At 46.2% G+C, this 24375-nt stretch overlaps 2 protein-coding genes across 2 annotated transcripts in view; one reads left to right on the forward strand and one right to left on the reverse strand.

The window, feature by feature from the left end:
• The first annotated feature begins 1099 nt into the window (after window positions 1–1099).
• Window positions 1100–24369, forward strand: rnf152 (ring finger protein 152). Its single transcript, XM_067251880.1, is given in 4 exon segments — window positions 1100–1225; window positions 21295–21790; window positions 21792–22043; window positions 22045–24369. Coding segments are annotated over 3 exon segments (651 nt in total). The 5' UTR covers window positions 1100–1225; window positions 21295–21547; the 3' UTR covers window positions 22201–24369.
• The window catches only part of LOC136957995 (cadherin-20-like), a 10082-nt gene continuing 9753 nt past the window's right edge, over window positions 24047–24375 (reverse strand). Inside the window, 1 exon segment of the mRNA XM_067252214.1 lies at window positions 24047–24051. Within this exon segment, the coding sequence (XP_067108315.1) occupies window positions 24047–24051 (5 nt within the window).

Consider the following 24375-nt stretch of genomic DNA (forward strand, 5'->3'; position numbering starts at 1 on the left):
TTTGTGTCACAGACTATACATGAGAAATAAAAGACGGCAGACTGGAGTGGAGTCGCTCGCTTTTGTTTGCAGGGAAAAGGATTTACAAACAAACAAACAAACACATAGACACACACACACCAACTTAGTTAACCAATGAGCCCCTTCAGTTGGGCATTTCCCTGCGGAGGAAGAGTATTTGGGTAACAAAGTCAACATTACCATTTCAGAGGCCTATCCATTTTCATTAACTCAATCTTCATAAGATCTCCCTAACTCCCTCATGCCCTGCAGCTGAGTTAGTCATTTATAGGCTCTGGGTTTATCCTACCATAACAACCCCTTGATGCATTACCTATTTAAATTCATTATCCTCCATAATTAAAGCAAATATATCAAAGACTGCTTACATTGCAGGGATATGATCAGTGAACTCCACGAGGACGCCGGATCAAATCCCAGGTGGGACTGGGGGCCTTGCATGCACAGTAAACTCTTTTATGAACAATTAATCCCAGTTTTCCACCTCATCTCAACTAACGGCAAAAGTATTCACTGAGAAGTAGGTGTAAAATATGCCTAGCAGCTACAGCAGTTGTTTTTATATAGGGCCTAATTTGGGCAGACCTGCAGAGCACGACTGTTTTGGCCTCCAGTCAAATTGAATCACAGAATGAATTTATGTAACAACTCTCAAGGTCTGTATTCATAATAGCCTTCCATAAAATCCAACCATAGCTTAAATGTTGATTTAGTTCATGATAAGTTAATGTCAACTATACCGTGCAAGCACCAAGCACCGTGGCAAACTACCTGGATAGCCACCATTCCAAACTAGGCAGTGCAGTGACAGGGACACCCATTGGCGCCTGTGTACACCTTGGGTCTTTGTCCCAGACGTGGCGTAAGGTTCAAATGATATTATCACAAAGGATCTTGATGCGATAACGCTGCGCTCTGATTCCACGGTGCAAGTATGATATCAGCGGGCGTATCCAGTTATGGGGAGGTAGATATAACGAGAGTGCGAGTGGTTCGGTGGGAGGGTCTTTATTTTGCTGGTTAGCTAGGTAGAAAACAGAAACACAGTTTCTGTCTGTGCCAGCCCTTTCATACTCAAGGCACCGCGCGGATCAAGTATTTCGCTATCACACCACACTTGCGTGCGCGGAGGCGTAGAGTCTGGGTTGCAGACAATAACAGTGAAATCGAATGTGGATTGCTTATATTTCTGCGATACCAGGAGGTGAGATTTTTTTTTACAAACTGACTCGTAATTACAATGTTTGGGGAACTGATTTTAGAAGTTCATTTATTCACATAGATTTGGGTTGTGCGTAGAGTCCTATCAGTAAAGGTTGGACAATGTTGCGATACCCATCAGTCTATTGCATGCTTTGTCTCTCCAATTTAAATGTTACAGGAAATCTCTGTGATGCGTTCAGAATGCCAGCTTAAAGCATTAAAAAGCCCTGTTGTAGCCTACAGCAACTAATGCTACATTTATACACAACAATTGGCAGTTTAATTTGCATAGCCTATTCCTTACACAAGTTTATATACATACATAGTTATGTTGACTGTAGACATTAAACATAGCCTAGGTTAGGTAAAAACAGTAGTCGATGCTGTCGACAGTTCGATCTCTCTTGTACTGGGTTCTTAAAAGAGGTGATATACGATTGTGTGATAAACGGTTACAGGCTATGATATGTGGTAGCCTATGTATCAACACGTCCACTGACTGAAATAAAATAGTTTTTATTTGAGCATATAAATTACCTGCGAGGTTCAGGAAGATAACCTACTATCACGCCACTTGTCTCCTCAGACCACAGCCGGTCATGACATAGATGGGCAATAAAGAGTTAGCATCTTCTTCCCCGATCAGCGTGGGGCATTTGTTCTACCTATGACGGGTTTAACATAATCCCTTCGCCTCCTTTGTTCCAGAGTAAAACCAAACGTATCCCGTTTGTAACTTCACCACTATGTGTAAAGTAATGACAACACCCAGTGCCATGACTAATGTCCTTGTATTTATTTATTATTATTTATTTTTTACAGTAGTGTGACTTTCTTTGTCAAATACCTTTTGAGAGTAAAGGTTGCATTCGCAGGACTTCATGTTGGAAATATACTATGTTGATCTATGGACTTATGTTATGTAATGTAATATGTTTGTTTTCATTGGTTTTATTTATAGACAGATTTTTAAATATTTTCAGTTTGTCTTTGTGACTTTAGACATGATTTGTAAACTCAATCACTCTGGTAAAATAAAATGATTGTCAGTTTATTTAGCAGTGCTATATAAAGAACACTAGAAACAAGGACAGCAGTGACTTTTGGAAATAATCAGATGTGACAAGCACAGGAAAAACAAAAGGGTTGTTTACCAGACCAGATGTTCTACAAGAGGAGCATGGCAAAGCCCGCATTTCTGGGGTTGAATTTCAGTTGGCCATTTTTCAAACCACGAGCATGTTTATTGAATCTAGGAGCATTGCCTTGAATACCGCACAATGCAAAAAACAAGCAAAGACAATATTTCATCACAGATTCAGTCGGAAAGTCTTGCTGATGACTAAACTTAGTTGCACACTTCAATGAGTGACATTAGTTTCTGATGTGACTTGGTTCTCACACACACTGGCCTCAGGGACCCACGCAAGTTCAAGGGTGAGTGTAGCGAGCGAGAGGACTCCAGGATCCTTAGCCCCAGCCATCAGGAAAGGCCATGAAGATATACTTCTACACACCAGAACAACGACAACCATCTACAGTATGGATTACCTGATATTAATGGTCTTCTTTGAACGGTGATATTTCCCCTGGTCTTTCAAATTCACGTACAGCCCATTCCCATATGATCTTGGCTTTGCCAAATCCGGGAATGGATGTAACACTATGCCTGTTAACAAACCAGTTTGCTAGTTAACAAACATGATCATTATGAAGCAGTAACTCAGTGGTGTCTTTGATGTCACTGACTATAGCATTCATTTGTGTGATTAGGTGCTTGGTGCCTTGATGGCTTCTATGCTACTCTGTTTTGAGAACGGTTGGAGGGGAAATTGAAGTAAACATTGTCCTTAAGTTTAGACAGAGTGAGGAGGCAAGGGGGAGGGGGGGAACGACTCTTGACAGATCCGAGGCTTTGAAATTGTCGTCTGGAGTTTAATGCTTTCTGGCAGCTTATTTAAGAGTTTTTTTTCTACCTTGCTTTTGAGGGAACTGAGATATTTGAAATCAGATGTCTAAAGGCTGTGATTGTAGAATCAGTAAAGGTTAGAGCTTTCTTCTGGATGAGATTGGCAGAAGCTCTGTTTTTTTGACAGGCGTTTGATCCACTTTTGGAGCTGCCATCCAAAATGCAAGGATCAAGAATGGACCGTTACCGACTTTTCTTCAGGTAAATAAATGGATAGGCCTGCATATTTCAGTGTTCTAATTGTATTTCTACCTATCCGTAATTAGGAATTGAATGACTACTAAATTGCCAGTGGAACTTCAGATACTAATTTAGAAAGTGGTTAGGTGTTGAGTACTGTGTATATATATATAATTTTCATGTCAAAACCTCTGTAAGTAAAAACTGACGGCGTAATTTATCAAAACTTTTGTTGAAAAATATGTGTTCTAAAGTCAAGTAGCACTAACTGATTTGAAGGTGACGTGCTGGAATGATGAGGCTCACTTGTTGACTTTATTGTGTAATATCTCCTCGGATATTTCTTCCCACTTCCTCACCCTTGTCTGTGTTGCGTGCCCTTCCTGCAGCCCTCATCACTTCCCTCCATCTCCAAAACCATCTCCATCTCCACCTTCCCCCTCATTAATTTCTCCTCCCCCAAGACATCGGCCTGGGCCCGCTTCATTTGCATCCTAGCTCCACGCGGCTGCCCAAGTGTTTTCCTGGAGTCAGGTGGCTAATTGGCTCCCATCTGTTGGGAGAAAGCGGCCTGTGCCGAATCAGGGGTAATTTGTGTCATGAGGTTTACCATATTGATTTGGTTCTGTCGGGTTGCCGAGCTCCACACTTTGGGTGTTTATTTGTTTGTTTCTCCGCATGTGACCTTACATCCTTATTTGTGCAAGAGAAATGTAAAAAAACTAAAAAGATGTGCTGAAAGATGTGCGTGTTTCAATTTTGCGGTTTAGTCTATTGTGCTCCAAGTCGCTGCAGTAGCAGTAGCAGCATTTGTTATTTCCTGGATGTAGGGAGTTGAAAGGGAGTGGAGAAACAACCAACTGTAAAATAACTCACTTTCGGGCTCACACTAGGATGTTATGTGCTGGAGCTGGAACCAAATATTGCCGTAGCAGACTGCAGTGGAGAGTGCTTTCTACAAGGTCCCATGTTGTTTTCTCCTTCTGTCACTGGCCTAAAAGCAACTAGAGCAGAATGCTGCAGTTGCAAAACTCGAAAAGCCACAGCAGAAATAGAGGAAGTGGTTAGGTGCTGAAGTGTGGTGGCATGAGGACAAATCAGGAAGTCAGAGAGTGACAGCCCCTCCTCTGTGAGACCTGTCCAGACAAGCATGAGACAAACAAGCCTAACTCCATGGTCTACACCACCTGTGGTAAATGGAGAGAAGAGAAGGCGTTTTTTTTATTAATTTTTTTTTACAGGCAGCTGTGCTATTGGCAGATCACCCACAGGCAATCAGGTTGGATCTCAGCCATCACAAAGCACTTAGCTATTGCACCTCTTGAGCATGCAGAACCACACGCTGTGCTTGGCTTTCAAGTGCTTTTATGATGGTTATAATTGTTTGACATGATTCAGTTTGGGATTAGTAAGAGAAGAGCACATGCAGCCTATTAGGCCATTCTTTTCTGGCTTCAATCACCCTCCTCAGAGAGTTAGGGCTCTTCTCCAGCTGCTTTGAAACCCCACAGCATTGCAACTCATACCACAATGACATTTGGACACACACCTGAAGAATGTATGGGTCTGTGGACTTGTGATTCATCATGCTTCTCTGAATCACCTGCTGTGAGAAAGTGCAGGCAATAAATCAATTTTGGGTGCTTATTCGAATTTTTTTTTGACAATTTGTAGTGATGCCCAAAGTGACCTTCAATGATGATGATGTATATGCTTCACATGGGTCTGTTGAATTTACTTACTCTGCAAAAAAGGGAAGGAACATTTCATTTGAGAGAAACAACAACTTATGTTAGAAGGTCCAAGATTAAGGCATGCCAAGGTCACCCTCTGTTATGAGAATTGGGCTACAAAACAAAGATGGCCTCACGGGATTTCTCACATGTCACTTGATATATTATTTAATGCATTTCCTTGTTGCTGCTCGACACAATTGCTTGGGAACTGATATGGGTGGGCCTGTGTTTTAGTTCCTTTGGTACCTGACATTCAATTAGTTATGCCATGCTATCTAAAATGAGCTTTTCATGCTACAAACAGCATACTGTTCACCTACAGACTTTGCCATCTATCCCTAATGACAGTCTTTAATGCATTTTAGGCGCCTAGGCCGATGCTCAGCATCAAATGAGGTTTGTATTTTTGCTCACCTCGTGCTGCAGAAATGCCTTCAATTTAGATCAATCATCTTCTCCTGGGTGGTCCTGTTGTTTTGGACACCTTTTTCTTTTTGATAAATGTTATTTCAGAATCCTGGATAAATGTAAAAGCTGACTAATGGCCATGGCTAATGCATCCGTTGTTGTTAGAGGGGAAATCATTTCCCCGAACTTCGCCGCAATTTATTAAGACACCTTTAAGTAGTAAAGTGGCATCATTCTACTGTGGGGGTTTTACTGCAGTTACCATTCAGGACATTGACAGGTGACAAATTACACTGCTGCCCATTGCTCGGTTCACAGAATGACATAGTTAAAGAGGGGGTAGTGTTGTGTGCATGTCTGTGTGTGTTGTTCCTGTTCTCTAAAGGCAATCGGTATGAATTCGGGATGTTCTATGAGGTAGGGTGCGGAACACAGTTGCAGTCTGTGTGCTGTCGGTTTTTTAGTTAGACAGTCGCCAGATGTTTTGTGTGTGTGAGTGTGTTGTTGTAGTCTTGAGGCCCTGCAGTCTGGCCATGGCACGCCTCATTGGGTCACATGTCACATTGGGGCAGGCCTTGGAGGTGCCACAGCTCAAATTTGTTATATATCTGTCTGATTTCAAATAGAGGGAACAAAGTCCCCTCTACCCACATACACATCATGGTTGCCCTTCATGGGAAGTCAAAGTAAAACAAAGAAAAAAAGCACCAAATCGATTTAAGTTGAGGGTGATCGCATAATCATTGCCATTACCTCGAACACAGCGTTAATTTGTCATTTGAGGAGCATTATTCATCAAATGATCCAAAGAAGATGGATGGAGCAGCCAGTGTATGGACGATTAACGACGAGGAAGACCAGGCGGAACTTGTAAACTGGTGTCAATGCTACATTGCTGGCTTGATAAAATCATGTTCCAACAATGCCGTTGACTGTGAAATATCTCCAGTTCATGGAGGGTTGATGTGTCATTTTTTGATGAGGTGTCAACAAGAAAGCAGATCATGAATGTGTGCCCATCCTGTTGTCAGAGACGGAACATGATGAATGTTGGTCGTACCAGATGCAGGGGATAGTGACAGCTTTCTGAATGGTGGACCTGCTCTGAGGAACGTACCTAGCGATGATGTACCCCTGCAGACCCTAGACAATGTCATTACCACGCACTTGTGAGACGACGCCTCGCTTGCCCTTTGACCTTTTGATTGACCAACTGATGAACTGTAGCTGATAGATTTTAAGCTAGCTGGACGATATATCTCCCAGGGGTTTGCTTGCCTCTGCAATCTCTGTTGATGCCATTGTTCCATTTCGTTTTTGTCTCTCTACCTGCAAGTTATTAAATCAAATGAGAGGAGATTGTAAAAGTCGCCCAAATCCAAGAGACATCCTGTCTTCTACTTTCTTTAGGACCGTAATCTGCATAGACATATTTCAGTGGGATGGTTTGATTACCCTGCTTAATCAGGGCTGTCTCCCAGAGTGTTGGTGCAGACACTGTGATTCGCATCATCAGACTGAATCCTGACCTACTTTAGCTTATACCAACATCTGTGTCTGTCTGCTTAACCCTATCCGTTCCATCCTTTAAAGGGAACATTGACACGAGCAGTGAAGTCCTTCTTCATGAAAACGTTATGAGGACATTAACGGGAATGCAGGATCGTTGCTGTTTAGGTCACATACGGTTGTGCTGACTCTGGGGGGAAGTCAAGGAAGGTGTACGACTCGTCCAATTGTTATTTTAGCCGATTTGTGTTTTGTTCTTCAGATGGCTTTCTATTCGCTGGTCAGGTAAGTAGAGAGGCTAACATCCCTCTTCGTTTGCTGCCTAACCATGGCATCTCATTTAACTTCGAGATTTGATTAAGGCTTTGAATCTGAAAGCTATTTCCTTTTCAAAAGAGTTGCCCCGCTGCAATGGTCTGTTGAAGTAGCCCCTGCAGTTGAGTGGGACATAGGCAAGACAGGCAAGGGGGGGGGGGGGTAGGTTTGGGAAGCTGTTAAAGGGTAGTTATTCTGATAGGGGAGGGGGTTTCTCAGGTAAATCTCCCCTTTTGACCTCTGTGGAGCTTGTCTGGGACTGTTTGTTGAAATGTCTGCGTACTGTGTTGTGTCTGCAGGGTGGAAGAGTCACAACAAACCCCTGCCGGGATACAGATTGGGTCCTTTTCCCCCCGTCCTCGGTCACGCAAGGACACAGCTAGATCCCATAGGCATGAGTCTTAGCAGAACCTTGGCAATGCACAGCAATGAGGAGAGAAAGGACTGGAGGGAAGGAGAGGGGGAGGTAATGAGGGAAAAGGAGTGGAGATTGAGAGGCAGAGGAAGAGGAAGAATAGAAAGAACGCAAGGTGCACGGACAGGGAGAAGTGACAAAAGAGACAGTTGAAAGAATTGCTTTCATCCATTATAAAGCCTTGCTCAAACAGTCAGAGATCTCAAATGGATTCTTCGGAAAGCTACAAGAAAATTAGTCTGTTACTCCTCCAAAGGCATGCGTCGATCCTCCGAAGGTACTCTGTCCTTACTTCTTTTTGAATTTGCATTCCATAATGCTGTTCTGGTTCTAGGTATATTGTGTTTTTTCCCCACACAGACCTAGCCGTTAGCTTGTCCATATGCCACACATTTGTGTTTGGATGTGACTACACAGTTTATTGGGGGGTGCACACCGTAAATCATTGTACTGTTGGTGTGAAGGGCAATGCTTTAAAGAGTCTCTTGAGTGGTGAACATAGTACTCTTTTCGGTTCCAGATTTGTTGAATTGCGACAAGAGCTGAATCTCACTTTTTTCCCAATTAGCCTACTGGATCTGACCATTGCTCACAGGGTTAGGGTCAACAAGGAACCATTTCGGTAGCAGAACACTCGTGGCTCATTAGAAGAAAAAGGTTATGTATACACAGAGATGTATTAGGCCTATGGATTGGATGGAAGGGGTCGTCATGGATGCTAGGGTCACGGCAGCAATGGTACATTCAGTCCAGTATGACATCACATCCTCTAATGAACACTGTGGCCTCTAATGTGTAAACACTGCCTTTAGGATATGCTTGGTTTCCTCTGATTAGCTTTCAATTGCTCTACCTGTTAGCTAAGGCACACAAACAGAGAACGGGCCAAATGGGTTTTCGGAGTCTCTTTCTCGCTCTTTCTCTCTCCCTTCCTCCCTCGCATCCTAAACATCAGGTGTCCAGTCACTGTGTCTCCATGGTAGCGATTACAGTTTTGCCCAGTACCTTGCCAGAGGGAAGGTGGATGGTCGCATGTGGTGTGGTCTGAACTCCCTAAACCCTCCCCCATGCTCTCTCTTTCTCTCTCCTGCTCACACACACACTTCCAACCATGTACATCTGTGGATATTGATGTGGGTGAGAGATTCAACCAGGACTGTAATAGGGCAACAGAGAGTACTTGCTTTGTGGTCTAGACTCTAGAGCCTCTAGGCACTGCAATTGAAATGATTATCACCGTCCTCCAAACCAAACTGGTCCAGCCCCCTGTCCAGCTTTCACGGAGTTGCTTGTTTTTACTCTATGCAAACCTTGCTGCGCTATTTGAATTAATTAGATTGCAACTTAATACCTACTGCAGAGTAAACCCGGGCTTCTAGCCTTTCAGGCGGCGTACAACAGTTTAATCTGAATACTAAATGTTATTAAAAGCCTCCGTTCCTTCCTCCTGTGTTGGACAGTGTGTACCTGATAATGAGAACCCTCCCCCTAGGGCCTATTGCATTCACAGTGCACCAGCGTGGTGTCATTCAGTAATGAATTGCCTTAGAGCCCAGACAGCCGCTGTAATGGTTTGGAGATAAACAATTAGACTTGCCTGTACAATGTGTTGTCCCAATTTCAGCCACCCATTCTCTACCTCTGCAGTGGAACAGGTGAGCGTGACGAAGAGGCAGGGAAGTTCCTGCAGTAAGCTCCTGATAGATGTGACAGTGGTCACTCATGGCTGTTGTTTCAAGGGATGCGCTGATGTGAGGATTCTGCCCTGGTAATGATTGCTGATCATCGATTGGCTATCAAGCAAAAATGAATGTATTTTGATTTATCAATCTATGATCTGCTTATAGCAATGCCTCACTGGTATCTCATGTAGTGTACTCTATGATGAAGATTTAACAAGGAGCATTTTCCTTCATGATAGATTCTAGCATCCTCCTTTTACGTTGGGGGGGGGGGGGGGGGGGTACAGAGAATGTCAGCCCAGGAGTGAGACTTCTTCTGTCCTCTCCCTCCCAGATAATTTCAGAGAGGACGGAAGAGCCGCCTTCATAACAGACAATGTAGATGTTAGGATAAAAAAGGAGGGAAGCAGCTTATGAGAATGAACGACAGGGAGGAAGAGAGAGAGAAAGAGAAGGGGCGGGGGGGCAGAGAGAGAAAGAGAAGAGGCGGGGGGGGGGGGCTGAGGAGCAAAGAAAAGCAGGAGAGCGAATGAAGGAGAAGCAAAAAGGCCAGGAACGGCAGATATGCTGCGTCTGCCTTGTCCTGACATTTCTCTCCGTCTCCCCTGGGAACCAATGCCCGGTTTAAACGATCCGAACGGATGATGGAGGGGGACAGGAGGAGGAGGAGGAGGGGGAGACATTTTGATGTGTATTAGTTATTACACAAGGCAGTCGGACCCCTAATTCGCTTTTAACCTAATGCAATTAGAAGATTTGGGCCTCAGCAGTTTTCAAGACGGCTAATTTGTTTAGGAAACATGAATTCCCTCTTGGTAGGTACAAAAGCGCCATGATGATGGGACCCAAATGATGACTCTGACGCTGGGGGTGTCATGGCAACCTGATAACTGGGTGTCCATGTTGACGTTTTTTTGCCGTAGGTAGTTATCCTTAGCGCTCCTGGCTTTCTCCACCTCGGTTTCCTCGATCCAGGCACTGCCTGTCCATCCTTGATAACAAACAGCATGCCCTAAGACACGGCGTCTCATTCAATTTGACACCATGGGAACGCTGGTTTCACTGGGGGTGACACTGCTTGAGTGCTGAAATCGTAGGTCCCCTAAAATACTTTCTGATTCTCATTCAGGAGGACACGTCAGTAAAGCATACACTGCCCGTTTACCTGCACAAACATGTCCTCCTCTGACCTTTATTTGATTCCCCCCAAAAACAATCTTGCCAATAAAGTTTTTCTTTCGAACTTGACAGCTACAAACAGTTGTTTCATTAGCCCTATCTGTAACTGTGACAACCCAACTACACCCTATATCCTGGGTGTGCTGCCTTTGGGAAAACCCAGAGCGCCAGCTCACAAGACCAACCAGTGTGAGAGGGAGCGGGGGACTGAGCCCAAATCTTTATTTCTGCCCAAACGCCCGCTGAAAATCTGCCAACGTGCTGTGTGGGCCAGACCCTGATGGAGCGGACAAGCATACACCTTTCTCTTCATTTCCTGCCTCTGTCTCATTGTCTGTCGCTTTTCTCTTTTTCCATCTCTCTCTGCCCTCTTTCTTGCCCTCTTCTCTATTTCCGTGCCTCTGATAGATAGATATCCTGCAGAACCGAGTGAGGTTGGAGAGGGTTTGTCAGGGCTGTACGCTACGGAGTTGGTGGGAGACGACAGGGGGTGGGAGGGGCGTGAGAGGAGGATTGGAGAGGTTTCTCAGAGCGCCGCAGAAGGACGAGATGGAGAGGGCAAAGGGCCAGAGGAGTGACAGAAAAATGATGAGATGAGAGAGAGGAAGAGAGATGGAGGGAAGGAGTGTCTGGAAGGATATTCATGAGTCTTGTGCGTGTGCGGCGCGAGGTGTTAAGGCTGTCATTCTCAAAGCTCTAATCGTCAAAAACCTTGACTGAGATCCCCTCTCCTGCCTCAGTAGTACAGAATAGCAAGCTTCGCTTTTCACATTCCTCTTAACCCCCCCTGCTCCCCCCCACCGAGTCCTCTCACCTGCTCTGTCCCTCTACTTCTCCATCTATCTCTGTCTGCCTCTACAAAGCTTGATCTATGGTCTTTTCCCCCGGTGCCCCATATCTCACTGTGTTCAGCCGCAATCCTTGAGCGGGGCGTCCTGTTTTGATGCTGTCAGCTCGCTGTGTTGGCACGGTGATTGAAACGCGCCCGCCGCCTGACTCTGCTCCGACGGTGAGGGCACGCCATGGCGCTCGCACCTCCGGCCGAACCTCTGATTTATGACTTGGGAGTGCGCTGGCGTTAGTCTGCAGACCTTGCTCTCCGCTGCCCCCCTCCCCCCACCTCCCTCGACTTGCTCTCTGTCTCTCTCTTTGTCTCCCTCCTTTCTCTTTCATCGTCTGTCTGTTCATCTATTGTTTACCTGGTGTGATATAGCCTACATAACAAGGATAATGCTCCTTTTTGCAAGCGTCTGAGTATTTCTGCATGAGTGTGTGCGTGTGTGTATGCACACGTTTCACGTTAAGCTCTACCATCTCTCGCTGAATGTGCGGTGCACGTATTGAGACCTCTTTCATCGTCTGTGTGTGTCAGTCACTTCACTGCTCCGTAAGTGTGTGTGCGCAGCAGGCCCAGCTCATTGTGTGCCCTTCTCATTAAATAGCTTTTTTTCAGGGCCTCTGTATAGCTCATCATCTTGTTGACTTCCTTTTACCATACTCAAGGCTTTGTTTAAGGACTGTGGTGAAAAACGAAAGCAGCCCGGTTGGCTTAACACTTTCGTTAAAAGACAACTAAAAATGGGCACAGAAATATGTGACAGCAACAAATAATCCCTGTTTGTTCTAAACTATGGTACCCTGTCAGACAACACACACACCTGTCAGTGTGTACTGGACACACGCACACCAGTCAGTACATATCATAATCACTATGCGATGCACACACACACACTTGCACACTATCAGCCCCTAAAGATTCAGTATATGAATGTGTAATTGGCTACCATGCCAATAAGACACTGCAGAAATACCAAGCGCGATGCCGCCCGGCGTGTTCTCGAGGGAAATGCCACGCTCCTCTTCAGAGAATTCATTGTATGTTATTGTCAGTTGAGCTCTTCCAAGGTCTGCCTGGGTGCAGCGATAGCGCGAGTGATTCAAACACCAAGGCCTGTGTGCCAAACTGCAGAGGCGGATACACTTCATTCTAAGAAAAACACATGGATAGGTTTTATTATGTGTGTGTGTGTGTGTATATATATGTATATCTATATCTATATTTATATTATATTGATATATCTTTTTTTCTTCCTATTGATATGTTCAATCCTCTTGCAGTCAGGGTACAGACGACTACCCTGCAGACTAAGGAGGAGAGAACACAAAGCCAGCTCCATGACCTGGTGTGTGTGTGTGGTAGGGGGGATACTTAGTTGCAGTGGTAGTGCAGTGTTCAGGAAGCCACTTATCAATGTATGCTTTGACAGTCAGCATGAGCACAGCTCATTCACTCATGCTTTAGCAAAACCAGGTTGTCAATAGGTGAGCTGTGCAAGACAGTAAATCTGGAAAGTTGAACTGGGCCATTGTAAACTGTACATGGTGGAGCATGTTAGTATTGTATGCAGTAAAGGCAATATTTGTTTGAACACATTTGGCCTTTCACAGGTCTCCCAGGAGACAGACAGGATATATATTAAGGTCAGACATATCTGTGTGTGTGTGTGTGTGTGTTTTTTTGTGCTTGACATTTTGATGTTTTTTCCCTTCTCCGATTTCCTAAGGGGAGAACACGTGTGGCGATGCAGTATGGAGAGACAGAGGGATAGAGAGGAAGAATGCTCCAGAAGAGATAGGAAGACATGAATAGCCTATTCAGTTAGATCTAATAATGAGACCTATAGTCCTCTCCCCTCCCCTCCCAGTGTGTGTGTAGCTGTCAGACAGACCCATATGTTGACGCTGAGTGGGCGATGAAACAAGCTTGGCCTCAGACGGCCTCGGTGCCTCCCAGATCAGCAGCAGGACTCCCTGACAGCCTCCTATAATGAACAACACCAACAGCAGACTCTCTCACTCGCGCACACACGCATGTGCCTTTCGCGCACGCCGACAGCCCTGCATCCCACTTGAATACAGCCAAATTGCTACTAGTTCTTTTACAAGCTCTCTCCTTCTCTGCTATCTACCTTTTTTTGCAAATGTCACCATTTGATTCATTCTCCAATTTATAGTATATTTTAGACATGACACACAAGATCTCACAGTGGTGCTGAAAATGGGTTCCCTTTCTTCCCCCCATGAAAATGACAGATGCGGGATGCAGCTTGGCTTTCAAGTGTGCCGTTACCTCACTCCTAACTGCTGCAAACATAGTGAAATAACTCAGGGTCATTTGGGTTGGTAATACCCTCTCAATTTGCTTCCATATATGTCAGAATACACCGTCTTTGAAGTAACGTGCCCATTGTCGTTTCCCCTTGTTGTTCGACGACTCAACATCACATGGCCCTTGAACCCCTGCCGGAGGTGGCTTATTCTTTTTCCAAAAGTTTGAGCTTTCCAGGCAGGAATGAGACATGGAGGAGTATCAAAGGCTGCACATTTGGCAACATCTGGGGACGATTTCTCACATATTGGAGGAAAACTGTTGATAGCTGTCTGTAAAAAGGAAATAATTGCCCAAGGCCTCAGAAGAAGAGGAATCAAAGTGAGTCTTTTTCCCCCCCAAGTGTCCTCAGTATTCTTTTCACTTCAAATGTTTTTCACACTCTGGAAAACACAGTGGGCTTTCACAAGTGGGCTTTCATGTGAGGGGATAGCGGGTATTAGTTATAGGACTGGAATCGCTTGGTGTCCATGTTAAAGCATGCGTTTGCAAAGGTTTTGCATGAACATGTGTGGCAAATGTGACGGGTAAAGAAGGCTGTCCGAGTTTATCCGTCGTGATGGATTTGTCTCCGTCGCTGTCTGTCAGGCTCCGGCCTGTGACCTGGGCCCTGCACCAATCACTGTATCGATCCGTTTGTGTTTTCACTCGCCAGAGGTGTCTGTGCAGACACTCATCTCAGTGAAATATTTCTCTCCTTGGACGTGCATCAAACAAGCCCCCCTTCAGTCCCTTTTCACACCCACCTCCCACAACCGTTTTTGGCAATGAAATGAAGCAAGAGAGAAGGATGGAGAGAGAAGGAGGGGGGGGGCAGAGGGAGAGGGAGAGAAGGGGGGGTGAAAGTCAGACAAACACTGCTATCGCTAAGGTGCGACAGCGGCCTGAACATTCTGGCTGAACAAAATCCTTTGCTTCGTTCCATGCTGTGTCCCACTTTTACCAGAGAGATCTTCTCAAGAAGAGACACAATCACTCTGATCATCATAAGGTGGTAGAAACCAGAACCATGTGTACAGTATGTGGTACTGTATGTCTCCTTGTCTGGAATCAGTCCTTGAGGAAAGAATGAAACAAAGTGATGTATCAAATTTTGAGTGCATTTTGTATTTCATGAGGTGAAATGTAATGGGGGAAATATGAGCAAGAACTAGAACATTATTCACATATATTTGATTGTTATTTATTTATGATTGTCAACAGAGCTTAACTATAAAATACTTTGCAACTTGCTTTAAAGGCAAAATAATAAAGGCTTATGTTTAGTTTATTTCAATAACACCTAAAGCTGAAACTCTGCAAGAGTGTATCTTGAGGCCCACACACTATGACACGCTATGGCCTTACTAAAGTAACAAACCCCAATCCACTCACTGTAAGGAACCTGCATTGATTAATAATTACCGAGCAAATCATGGAGCCCGTTTATCGACTGACTTGATGAAAATCTTTGAAATCTTCAGAGAGCTCTTTCTTGTCGTAGACGAAGATTGTGGCACATCATTGTGTTTGCTGAGTGATCCGAGATAAAGACATCTTCAGGGCCTGCTTTTGTAACTGGTTGATCGTTGATTGATGAGTCTCCCGGTTTAGTCATAAAGCCAATGGGTGGTCCCTCTAGAACTATTGGAGGAGCTGTATGCAGAAAACAAGGTCTATAGATTATGGACTGTATGTCTCCAGAGCCTTTGTTTGTGTTGCTTCAATGAAAAACTCCTCTGGGGACCTTCCAGCCCGATGTTTTTTTTCTTCAACACTTACTTTCGTCTATGGCCTCTTCATATTTCCACTTTGGCCTTGCAACAGCTACTGATATGGAAAGTGGAATATGTTTTGATGCTAAAGCTTATTAAGATTTCCGAGGTTAAAAACAGGTTTGAAATAGGTTGTGTTTTGTTTTTAGCCTTTGAAGTGAAATTATTACATAAAAATAGTCTAGCATTGTGTTGTTGTTGGTGTGTGTGTGTGTGTGTGGCCACAATAGTGAGGGACAGTTCACCTCTCACGTCTCGTTCGCCCAGGCGTCCCATGATTAGATTTTGCCAGAGCAACTCCGAGGCTGGTTACAAGGTGACAGGAAACAGTTTCTGGGCAACTCCAAAAATGCCAACCCCCCACACCCCTTCAAGAACCTCCAGCAATGTTCTGACAACACTCAAGCCACGAGACAGCTCTTGTCTTGGAGCTCTGAGTGAAATTGCCCCTGTGTATATCCAGATATCATCATTTTGACGGCGAAGAAAACACTGCCTGTGGTCACGGAGCTCAATGCCGTGCATGTGCAAAGTAAACAAGCACCGAGGTGGCGCCTGATGAATGTCTAATAGACTGCAGATCAGAGAAAAGGGAAGATCAATGCCTCAACATCTAGTTTAAGTACTCATCTCTTGACGCGTTACCACGGAGCTTTGGATAAGATGGAGTGTGTGGACTGTGTGTGGGTGTGCGCACAAAGAGCCCCCCCCCCCACACACACACACACACAGACACACACACACACAGACTCCTCACTCCTGCTGTGTTGCCTGTTGGAGTGTGAATGATCTCATTCTCAGTCAGAGAGAGGGGGTCTAAGAGTGCTCTGGGCCCAGTGTGCTGTTATATGGTAGCTGGAGCCAGGTAACAGTAGGACAGATGCACTGGGTTCAAAATGTGAGTTCCACACATGCTCTGCTGGAGCCTGAGTCAGCGGGTTAGGGTTACCGTTAAATCATATTTACGATTGTTAATTGAATATAAAAACAATTGTGTTAAAACGTGAACGTGAATGACAGTTTTATAAACTGTCATTTGCATTGGGAATGCCTTTTGTTATACTGGATTTCTATGGTGTGTTTTCCATGTTGTGTCATGTGACAGAATAGTTTTGGTTGACTCTATCGCGTGGCACCTGTCTTTCCCCGCTCTTTAATTGCCAATTGAAATTAAATGTCAGGTTGACATCACTCCTTTTTCTCTTTCATCTTATTTTATTAGAGATCATAAAAATACTTTGCTAATGACAATGTTTGTCCTTTTCTCTCCTGTAGTTTAATTTTTTCTGTTTTATACTTTTTATATGGAACATATGTTCTTGTGGGTTGAATCCTGGGATAAAAAAAAAATATATATGTATATATATATATCGTATATTTTTGCTCAGGCAACATAGATATAGAAACATCGGCATTATTTGTAATACATGGCAAACGTCCAAGCAGGGAAAATTTTTTTAATACCCTGAAAGCGCCGGGATAAGATCCAGCTTATTTTTTGTTGCACTCGAACAAACCTAGTGCCTTTGTCTTCGAGTGAAAAGAAAAAGGAAGAGTGTGACTTCAGAAAGTGTGCTACCACTCTCTCTCCGGTAAACACCGGCGCTCCTATGCCTGCGGGGGGGAGGTGGGCGTGGGTGGAGGGGGAGGGGGGGGGGCGGTATCGAGAGTATCATCGTCAACAAACATCCTGATTGGGATTTCAAGGGGGTTTCCACGCGATATGTTTGGATGTGTCCCGCCCATGAGCCACTGAAGAGCACGTGATGGTTATCTGAGGGCATGCGCATCTCAGATAACCCCGTGGCCAAGACAAAAGGAGACAGAGAGCGAGATGTGCGGGGAATGGCTGCGGAGGGAAAATCCTCTGCAGTAGTGTTCCGTGGTGGGTGTGTGTGCCTGAGTCGTGTCCTGAGCGTTCTCACTCTGAACGTGTTTGATAAAGGAAGGAGTGACGGTAGCCACGCTCCAAGACTGGCTCTGGAGACTGAAAGTACCCAGGCATCCCCTCCACAGTCTCACCCCAGAACCTTACCTCCCAGCCCTAGGTCACAGTCTGTCCCAGAGGTATCACTGTGTGTGTGGTGGTCACGCTCGCATGGCCGTGCGGCCCCCAGCCCATATAGCAGTGTTGGCAGCTCTCTTAGTGCTACTGATGAGGACTGGCTCCTCAAGCTGGAAATTGCCATAATGTGTCCTGCAGCGGTCTGCTGCACCAGGCTCTATCAGGGATTCCATCTGTCCTGGGCGACACACACACACACGCACACATTCCCACCTCTGGGACACATACGTAACCGTTCAGACACACGCACACACACAACCCCACACACCCCTACACACATGTACACACTCGCATCAATGACACACACACTTCTCTCAAGGACACATGTCCCCCAGCTCAGTAAGTTCACTAGCATCGTACAGTATATGAAAAATGGACTGTGATGCAGATGACTTGTGCAGTAGCATGATTAGCGCCCAGTGTAAAAGCACTTGGCTGCCCAGTCAAGGGTTTGTCCTCGCCCCCCCCACACCATGTCATGTGAACTCCCCACCACCACATTTCCACTGTAGAACAGATGTTGATGCTGTGCCAGCATTTTAATCAACGCAGGAAGGAAAAGACCAGAGAGAATTTTCGTAAGCCGGCCCTCTCTGTGTCTTATATGTTTTTTTGTTGTTGGGGGGGCCACATAAATGTTTCATGTCGAAGTGGTGCTCTGACTCTGGTTGTATTGGGTGGATGTTGGGTTGAGGTGGGTCCTTTTTGTCCTCAGGTTTGGTAGGATGTGTGTGTATGTGCTAGTGTGTGTATGTGTGTGTGTGTGTAAGCAAACTTGTGAGCATGTGGGGCTTTGTGTGTATTCATGTACATGTGCATGTAAGCTTGTGAGCATATTTGTTTTGAGGGTGTTTGTGTGTATGTGCATGTGTGTACGTGCCCCACACTCAACCCGCAGTGTGTCCTTTGGAAGGGTCCCAGTGATGTAGAGGTTGTTTGGTTGGAAAGCAAAGGTCACTGCTAGGGCATGCTGTACATCATGATTAAATCATTCTATGTCTGCTCCTATTATACAAGGCTTTCTAGGCACATAAAATAGCTGATCATCTCCTGTGAACAGAACAAAAACATAATCTAGCAACCTCATCATTAGGAGTATGTGTTTTTATTGATTAGTTTCTCTTTACTGTACCTCACTATGCAATAACTGAGAGGAAGGTTAACAGCCAGGTTAATCCAAAAACTGCCTTTTAATGTAGCAAACATTTTTGAAATGTCTCTCAGGTGCCTTTGTTTGTGTACATTCCGAACAAAAGCACTCACAAACACATTTTGGGTGAGACGTCTGATTGTTTTCTCCCCCACGGTTTTTAAGTTGGGTCACATGTGTTATCTGCTAGTGGACTCCATCAAAAGCCCTTTGTGAAATATCCGAAAGAATTCTACAAACGAGACTGGATTTGATTGGATGTCTTTCTTTAATAGCTCTGTGACTTATTTTCGTATCGTTTTGAATGTAATCGAATTTGAAAGCTCCAATTTCTTTTCCTGTGCCCCACTTCTCTGATATTTGTATGGTCTGACCCAGTGAAGGTGAGCCGGGGTGTAAAAATGGGTCGCAGAGCGAAACATTGCCAAGGCAGGTTGCCCTGGTTACGGCTCTGTTGCGATGAATCATATTGTTAAGAGTTAGCGGAGCATCCTTGGCCTGTTCACCTCTGTTCAAGCGCACGGGGGAGAGTGAACCTGCAATTCATTCACTTCTGATTTGAGGAAGGGGGGAGGGGGGATGTTGTGCATTCGATTTTGTTAGATCCCGGCACAACGGTTTGTTTGAACCTCAATGCACTGTATGTGATGCTAGTGAGCAGCACTGATAAACCAAGAACGAAGGAGCAGAGAGACAGACAGGAGGAGAACTGGTGAGTTGAGAAATTCACCTGGAGAGATGTGTACTGTAGGATGAATCACCAGAAAGCTGCTCAGAGATACTTTTTTCTGAGAGTAAGGAACGGGGAGAGAGTGAAGAATGAAGGCAGAGGGAGGGGAGTGTGTATGGGAATATCGAGCCACAAAGCATTTATGTCAGATCAAAGCTAATCCCTATCTGCAGGAAGGGGATTCAGTAATACCCCCGCTTGTTTTAGCCCCTCAAGGGCAGGTCTCTCTCCTCTCCTCTCTTCTCTTCTCTTTTTTCTGTCCTCCAACCCCCCCCCACACACACACTCTCACATACTCTTTCCCTCTCTTCTCCCTCTCTCCTTCCGATGAAATGACTGGTATTTATATGCCCTTTGCTTGACTTTGACGTGATATTGGGATGCAGAAACTAGCTCAAACAAAGAGGAGAGAGAATATGCAGGGGGGGGATTATGGGGGGGGGGGGTTATTGCTTCCCGACCCTGCAGAGGAAGATGTTTTCCAGACCCAGGGGTGAGTGTGAGAGCAAGTTACTGTGTCAGACAAGGGAGAGCTAATAGGTTCAGTAAGTTTAAGTGCTGTGGATTTAGTAGACTTGGGTAAGCTACAGTATATCACATAGACTTCCCCGCCTTGGTGCCAACAAGTCTATTACAATTGTGGATTTGCTGTCAGGGGCTGAGATGGGAGTTTAGTTTGACGTAATCTCATTTTGATAACTGCCATATCTACAATCGTTTTTTTTTAGTTAACGGTCACCTTCAAATAGTTTCACTGCCTGCATATTCTCTCTCTCTCGCTCTCTCGCTCTCTCGCTCTCTCTCTTGCTCTGAAACCCCCAACCCTCCCCCCTCCCCCCTCGTCTGTCTATCTCGCACACCTACCCACAGTGGTGCCTCCGGGGGGAGTGGAGGTGAGGAGGTGAAAAAAGATTGCTTCGCCTAGACACCGACTCCTATTTTCACACTCCCTAAATGTTGAGAGACAACCCAGATGAAAGTCTGCTCTGCTCCCCAGCCTCCTCATATCCCACCGCAATATTTTGACAGAGCTTAATCATCTGTAAATGTGTCTTCTCCTTGGATTAACATCGCAGACGCAATTACACAAGGAGAAGGGGGGGGGGGGGGGTGGGGGTCACATTCGTGACTTTTACACACAGCCCCTGGCTACGTTAGGATGATAAAGGAATTATCAGTGTAAAGAGGCCTGTGGGTTATCTGTCCCAGTGTTGTCAGTGAAGAGCCATGATCAAGGTGCCCCCCGGCTCCCATGGGTCCTCCTGCTATGTCATTACTTCTTTGTCAGACGCAATGATGTCCCTTCCCATCATGTGTGTTATGACAACTTCCTGTCTCCCGCATCCCTGTGCGTGTGCCCTGGGTCTGGTGTTCTCCTTGTTTGTTGTGCGTAAGTCTTATGTGTCATGAGATTTGCACTGTGTGTTTGTTTGTGTGAGGCGCGTTCTGGGAAAGGCACTCTCAAGGGTGTGTGTGTGGATATCATGATGAGTATGAGCACTGCTGGATTTCTGCTGATGTGGTTGTGTGCCGATCGGGGCGGGGCAGCTTTGACTAATATGTGTGAATGGCTCAAACTGGGCGATGAGGTAGTCCCGAAGGAGCACACACACACACACACACACACACACACACACACACACACACACACACACACACACACACACACACACACACACACAGACACCCAGTCTGCCTCTCAGCCATGTCTGTTGCAGTCTGCTCCTCTGTCTGTCTCAGTGTTGATGCCCACTTGGGTGCCTGTGCCCTGGTCATCTCATTAACGCTGTCCTCTCTCCCTCTCCACAGATGAATCCCCCGGGGACAGTGACTCGGCAGTGACATCACACCGAAGCCGTGAGAGCAGGCAGAGGGACGACGCCGGCCAGAGTCGCGGCGATCACAATCTCCCCATCTGTCACCTGACTCATGTCGTCCTGCCGAGCGGCCGTTGGCTACTAGCGGCCAGCTGATTTGTGCCAGGGGAACTACAACCTCAAGCAGCTGGTGACCTTTGTGAATTTGCCGCATAAAAAGGACAGGCCTCCCCCCCCCCCAAAACATGGAGACTCTGTCTCAGGACTCGATCTTGGAGTGCCAGATCTGTTTCAACTACTACAGCCCCAGGAGGAGGCCCAAGCTGCTGGACTGCAGACACACCTGCTGCTCTGTGTGCCTGACCCAGATGAGGAACAGCCAGAAGGAGATCCGCTGCCCGTGGTGCCGCGGGGTCACCAGGCTCCCCGCCGGCCTCTCCGTCTCCCAGCTCCCGGACGACCCCGACATCATCACCGTCATCGCCATCCCCGCACGCCTCCGAGCATACGCCCGTCTTCATCCGCCTCCCCAGCAACGGCTGCTACATGCTGCCCCTCCCCCTCGCCAAGGAGAGGGCGCTGGGTCTCCCGGGCGACCTCGGCTGCCGCTTCCTCCCCGGAGCCGGAGTCGGGCAGAAGGGCATGGCGATGGTGGCAGTGCCCGAGCAGCAGCCCCTGTCCCTGGACATGGACCTGGACGGGGTGGGGGTGGGGCTGGAGGTCGGAGAGGGCGAGCGGCGGGGCGGCGGCGGGGGGCGTGGGTGGGGGGAAGGGCTCCACGTGGTCGGGCGTGTGCACGGTGATTCTGGTGGCGTGCGTGCTGCTCTTCCTGCTGGGGATCGTGCTGCACAACATGTCCTGCATCTCCAAGCGCTTCACGGTCATCTCCTGCGGCTGAGCGCCACCGCCACGGCCAAGCCCCTGACCTCCACCCCCCCCCCCCCCACCCCCTCCTCCACCCACCCCACCTCTCCACCCACCCCACCTCCCCATCCCAACAAAGACTCCCCCAGCAGTCCGCCCCTCCTCCTTGGTCCCTGGAACCACAACGGGGGCAGGACTAGACACTCATCACTGCTGTTTGAAGACATCATCGATAGAACAGATTGAGTTAGAGAGAAAAAGAGACAAACAATGGGGGGAGGCGGAAAGGAACAACAAACGTCCTTGACATTCTGTGGATTGAGAGGATGCTGGACAGACACACACAGACACACACTCACACACACAAGCACTATACAGTACATTATACATTATGAACAGGTTAATTCCCTGGTCCAAACGAACCAGGTTCTGCCCAGCCTAACCTAAACACACAGAGACAACATGTACACCTTCATATTTGCTAGTTGGCCTGTTTTCTGTGGTCAGTAGATTTCCATCAGTTGCGATGTTGTTTTAGCTAAGTGTCAGTTGTACTGACTCCGTACAGTCAGTGTCTCCAGTTGGAGTTGCAATATCGAGTGTTTTGGACTGCTTTCTGTTCTCTGGTGCTGCAGTGTTTAACTATGTAAAAGTCAACTTCTAGCCAAGTCTTATCCACAGGAGGGATTCCCAAATCAATACCGGTCCCACTTTCTTGCTGAAAAAGAATGCTACCTTTTTGACAATATGTCATGTAGTTTATGTCGGTATGTGGCAATGTTTCCTTAAACAAAAACAGGGATGAATTGTATATTTTATGTCACACTATATAAAGTTATCCAGCCTATCTTCAGATGGAAAGCACAGTTTTTTGGTAGACACACACACACACCCACACACACTGGACTAGAGATGTGTAACTGACGTGTTAATCAACCAGCCTCTTGGAGAGAACATCCTGACATTACTTTTAATGAAGGACCCTCTCGATCTGTCCAGGTCAGACATATCGCCCACTTTCCATCGATTCGCTTAATCTCCATACAGTCTTTGATCTACATTACATCAGCTGGGTGTGAGATTGTGTGTATGTGGGTGGGTAATGGGGGGGGGAGGTTTTCGGGAGTGGTCGGACCCCTGTAGGGTTTTACTTAAAGATGAACTGCAGTGATTTATCAGCTTTTTTTTTATAACAACGGTTATCATCTTATTCTCGTTCCACGCCGTGGTAAAAATATATAACAAAAAGGCAGAAAAAAAGACCATCTCTTTACTGTTTTAAAGCTATTCTTGTGTACAGTACAAGCAAACAGGGTGAACTCTTTTGTATAGCCTATTTACAGAATGATTGTATTTCCTTGTATTTGATTTTCCTGTTCTTCTTTTGTTTCCATGTTCTAATCTATTAGTGTTAGAAGCTTAGTCTTAGACCAGTGTTTATGGCGGGTGGTTTGTTGGAGCTAATGTTGGCCTGGGTGATGCTCTGGCTTTTTCATCCAATCCTGGGGGGACTGTGAGGAACTATGACACTGCACTTCTAGAGGAAGCTGTCAACATGACAGACTCCATTTTAGGTCTGTTGACTGGCAGACCCTTATTTAGACGATCTATCATCCTCTCCATGTTCCTGAAGGATTGTTAGGAGTCGCAGCTTCTCGGTAGCCATTGATGGTCCACCATGCTTCTTAAGGGGAGAGAGGCTGCTTGTGTTGGTGTATTTTGAGTGGGGCTCACCAGGGGTATGAACCCGCCTAATTGCTGTGTAAACAAACACACTCGCCGTCCAACGCCACCTCCAGCTCCCTCCTCCTCATCCCCCTCCACAAATGTTGGTGTTGTGTGACCTGTCTCCATGATGCCCCCTTGCTCGGTAATGGTGCTCACTCTGCAGAGAGGATGTGAGAGGAGGAAGAGAAGAGAAGGAGGAGGAAGAGGGTAAGGAGATGACCGATGAATGGCAGACATTCATACACCTCTGGTGTAATGAACTGGTGTACGACCCTCTGGTTCACCAGGCATTTAGTGACCAGGACCTGCTTCAGGTCTATTTACCTTGTGGGAGGCAGCAAAACTAAACGTACCACCCCCCCCCCCCCCCCCCCCCTCGCAATTATGCTAGTATAGTAGCTGCCTGACATTGGAACAGGATTAAAATTCCACAAAAATGAATGGTGCCAATGTTCTACCGAGTGTAGAGCCTGCATCTGAA

This window comes from Osmerus mordax, chromosome 15 (assembly GCF_038355195.1).
Source record: "Osmerus mordax isolate fOsmMor3 chromosome 15, fOsmMor3.pri, whole genome shotgun sequence".
Classification (NCBI taxonomy): domain Eukaryota; kingdom Metazoa; phylum Chordata; class Actinopteri; order Osmeriformes; family Osmeridae; genus Osmerus; species Osmerus mordax.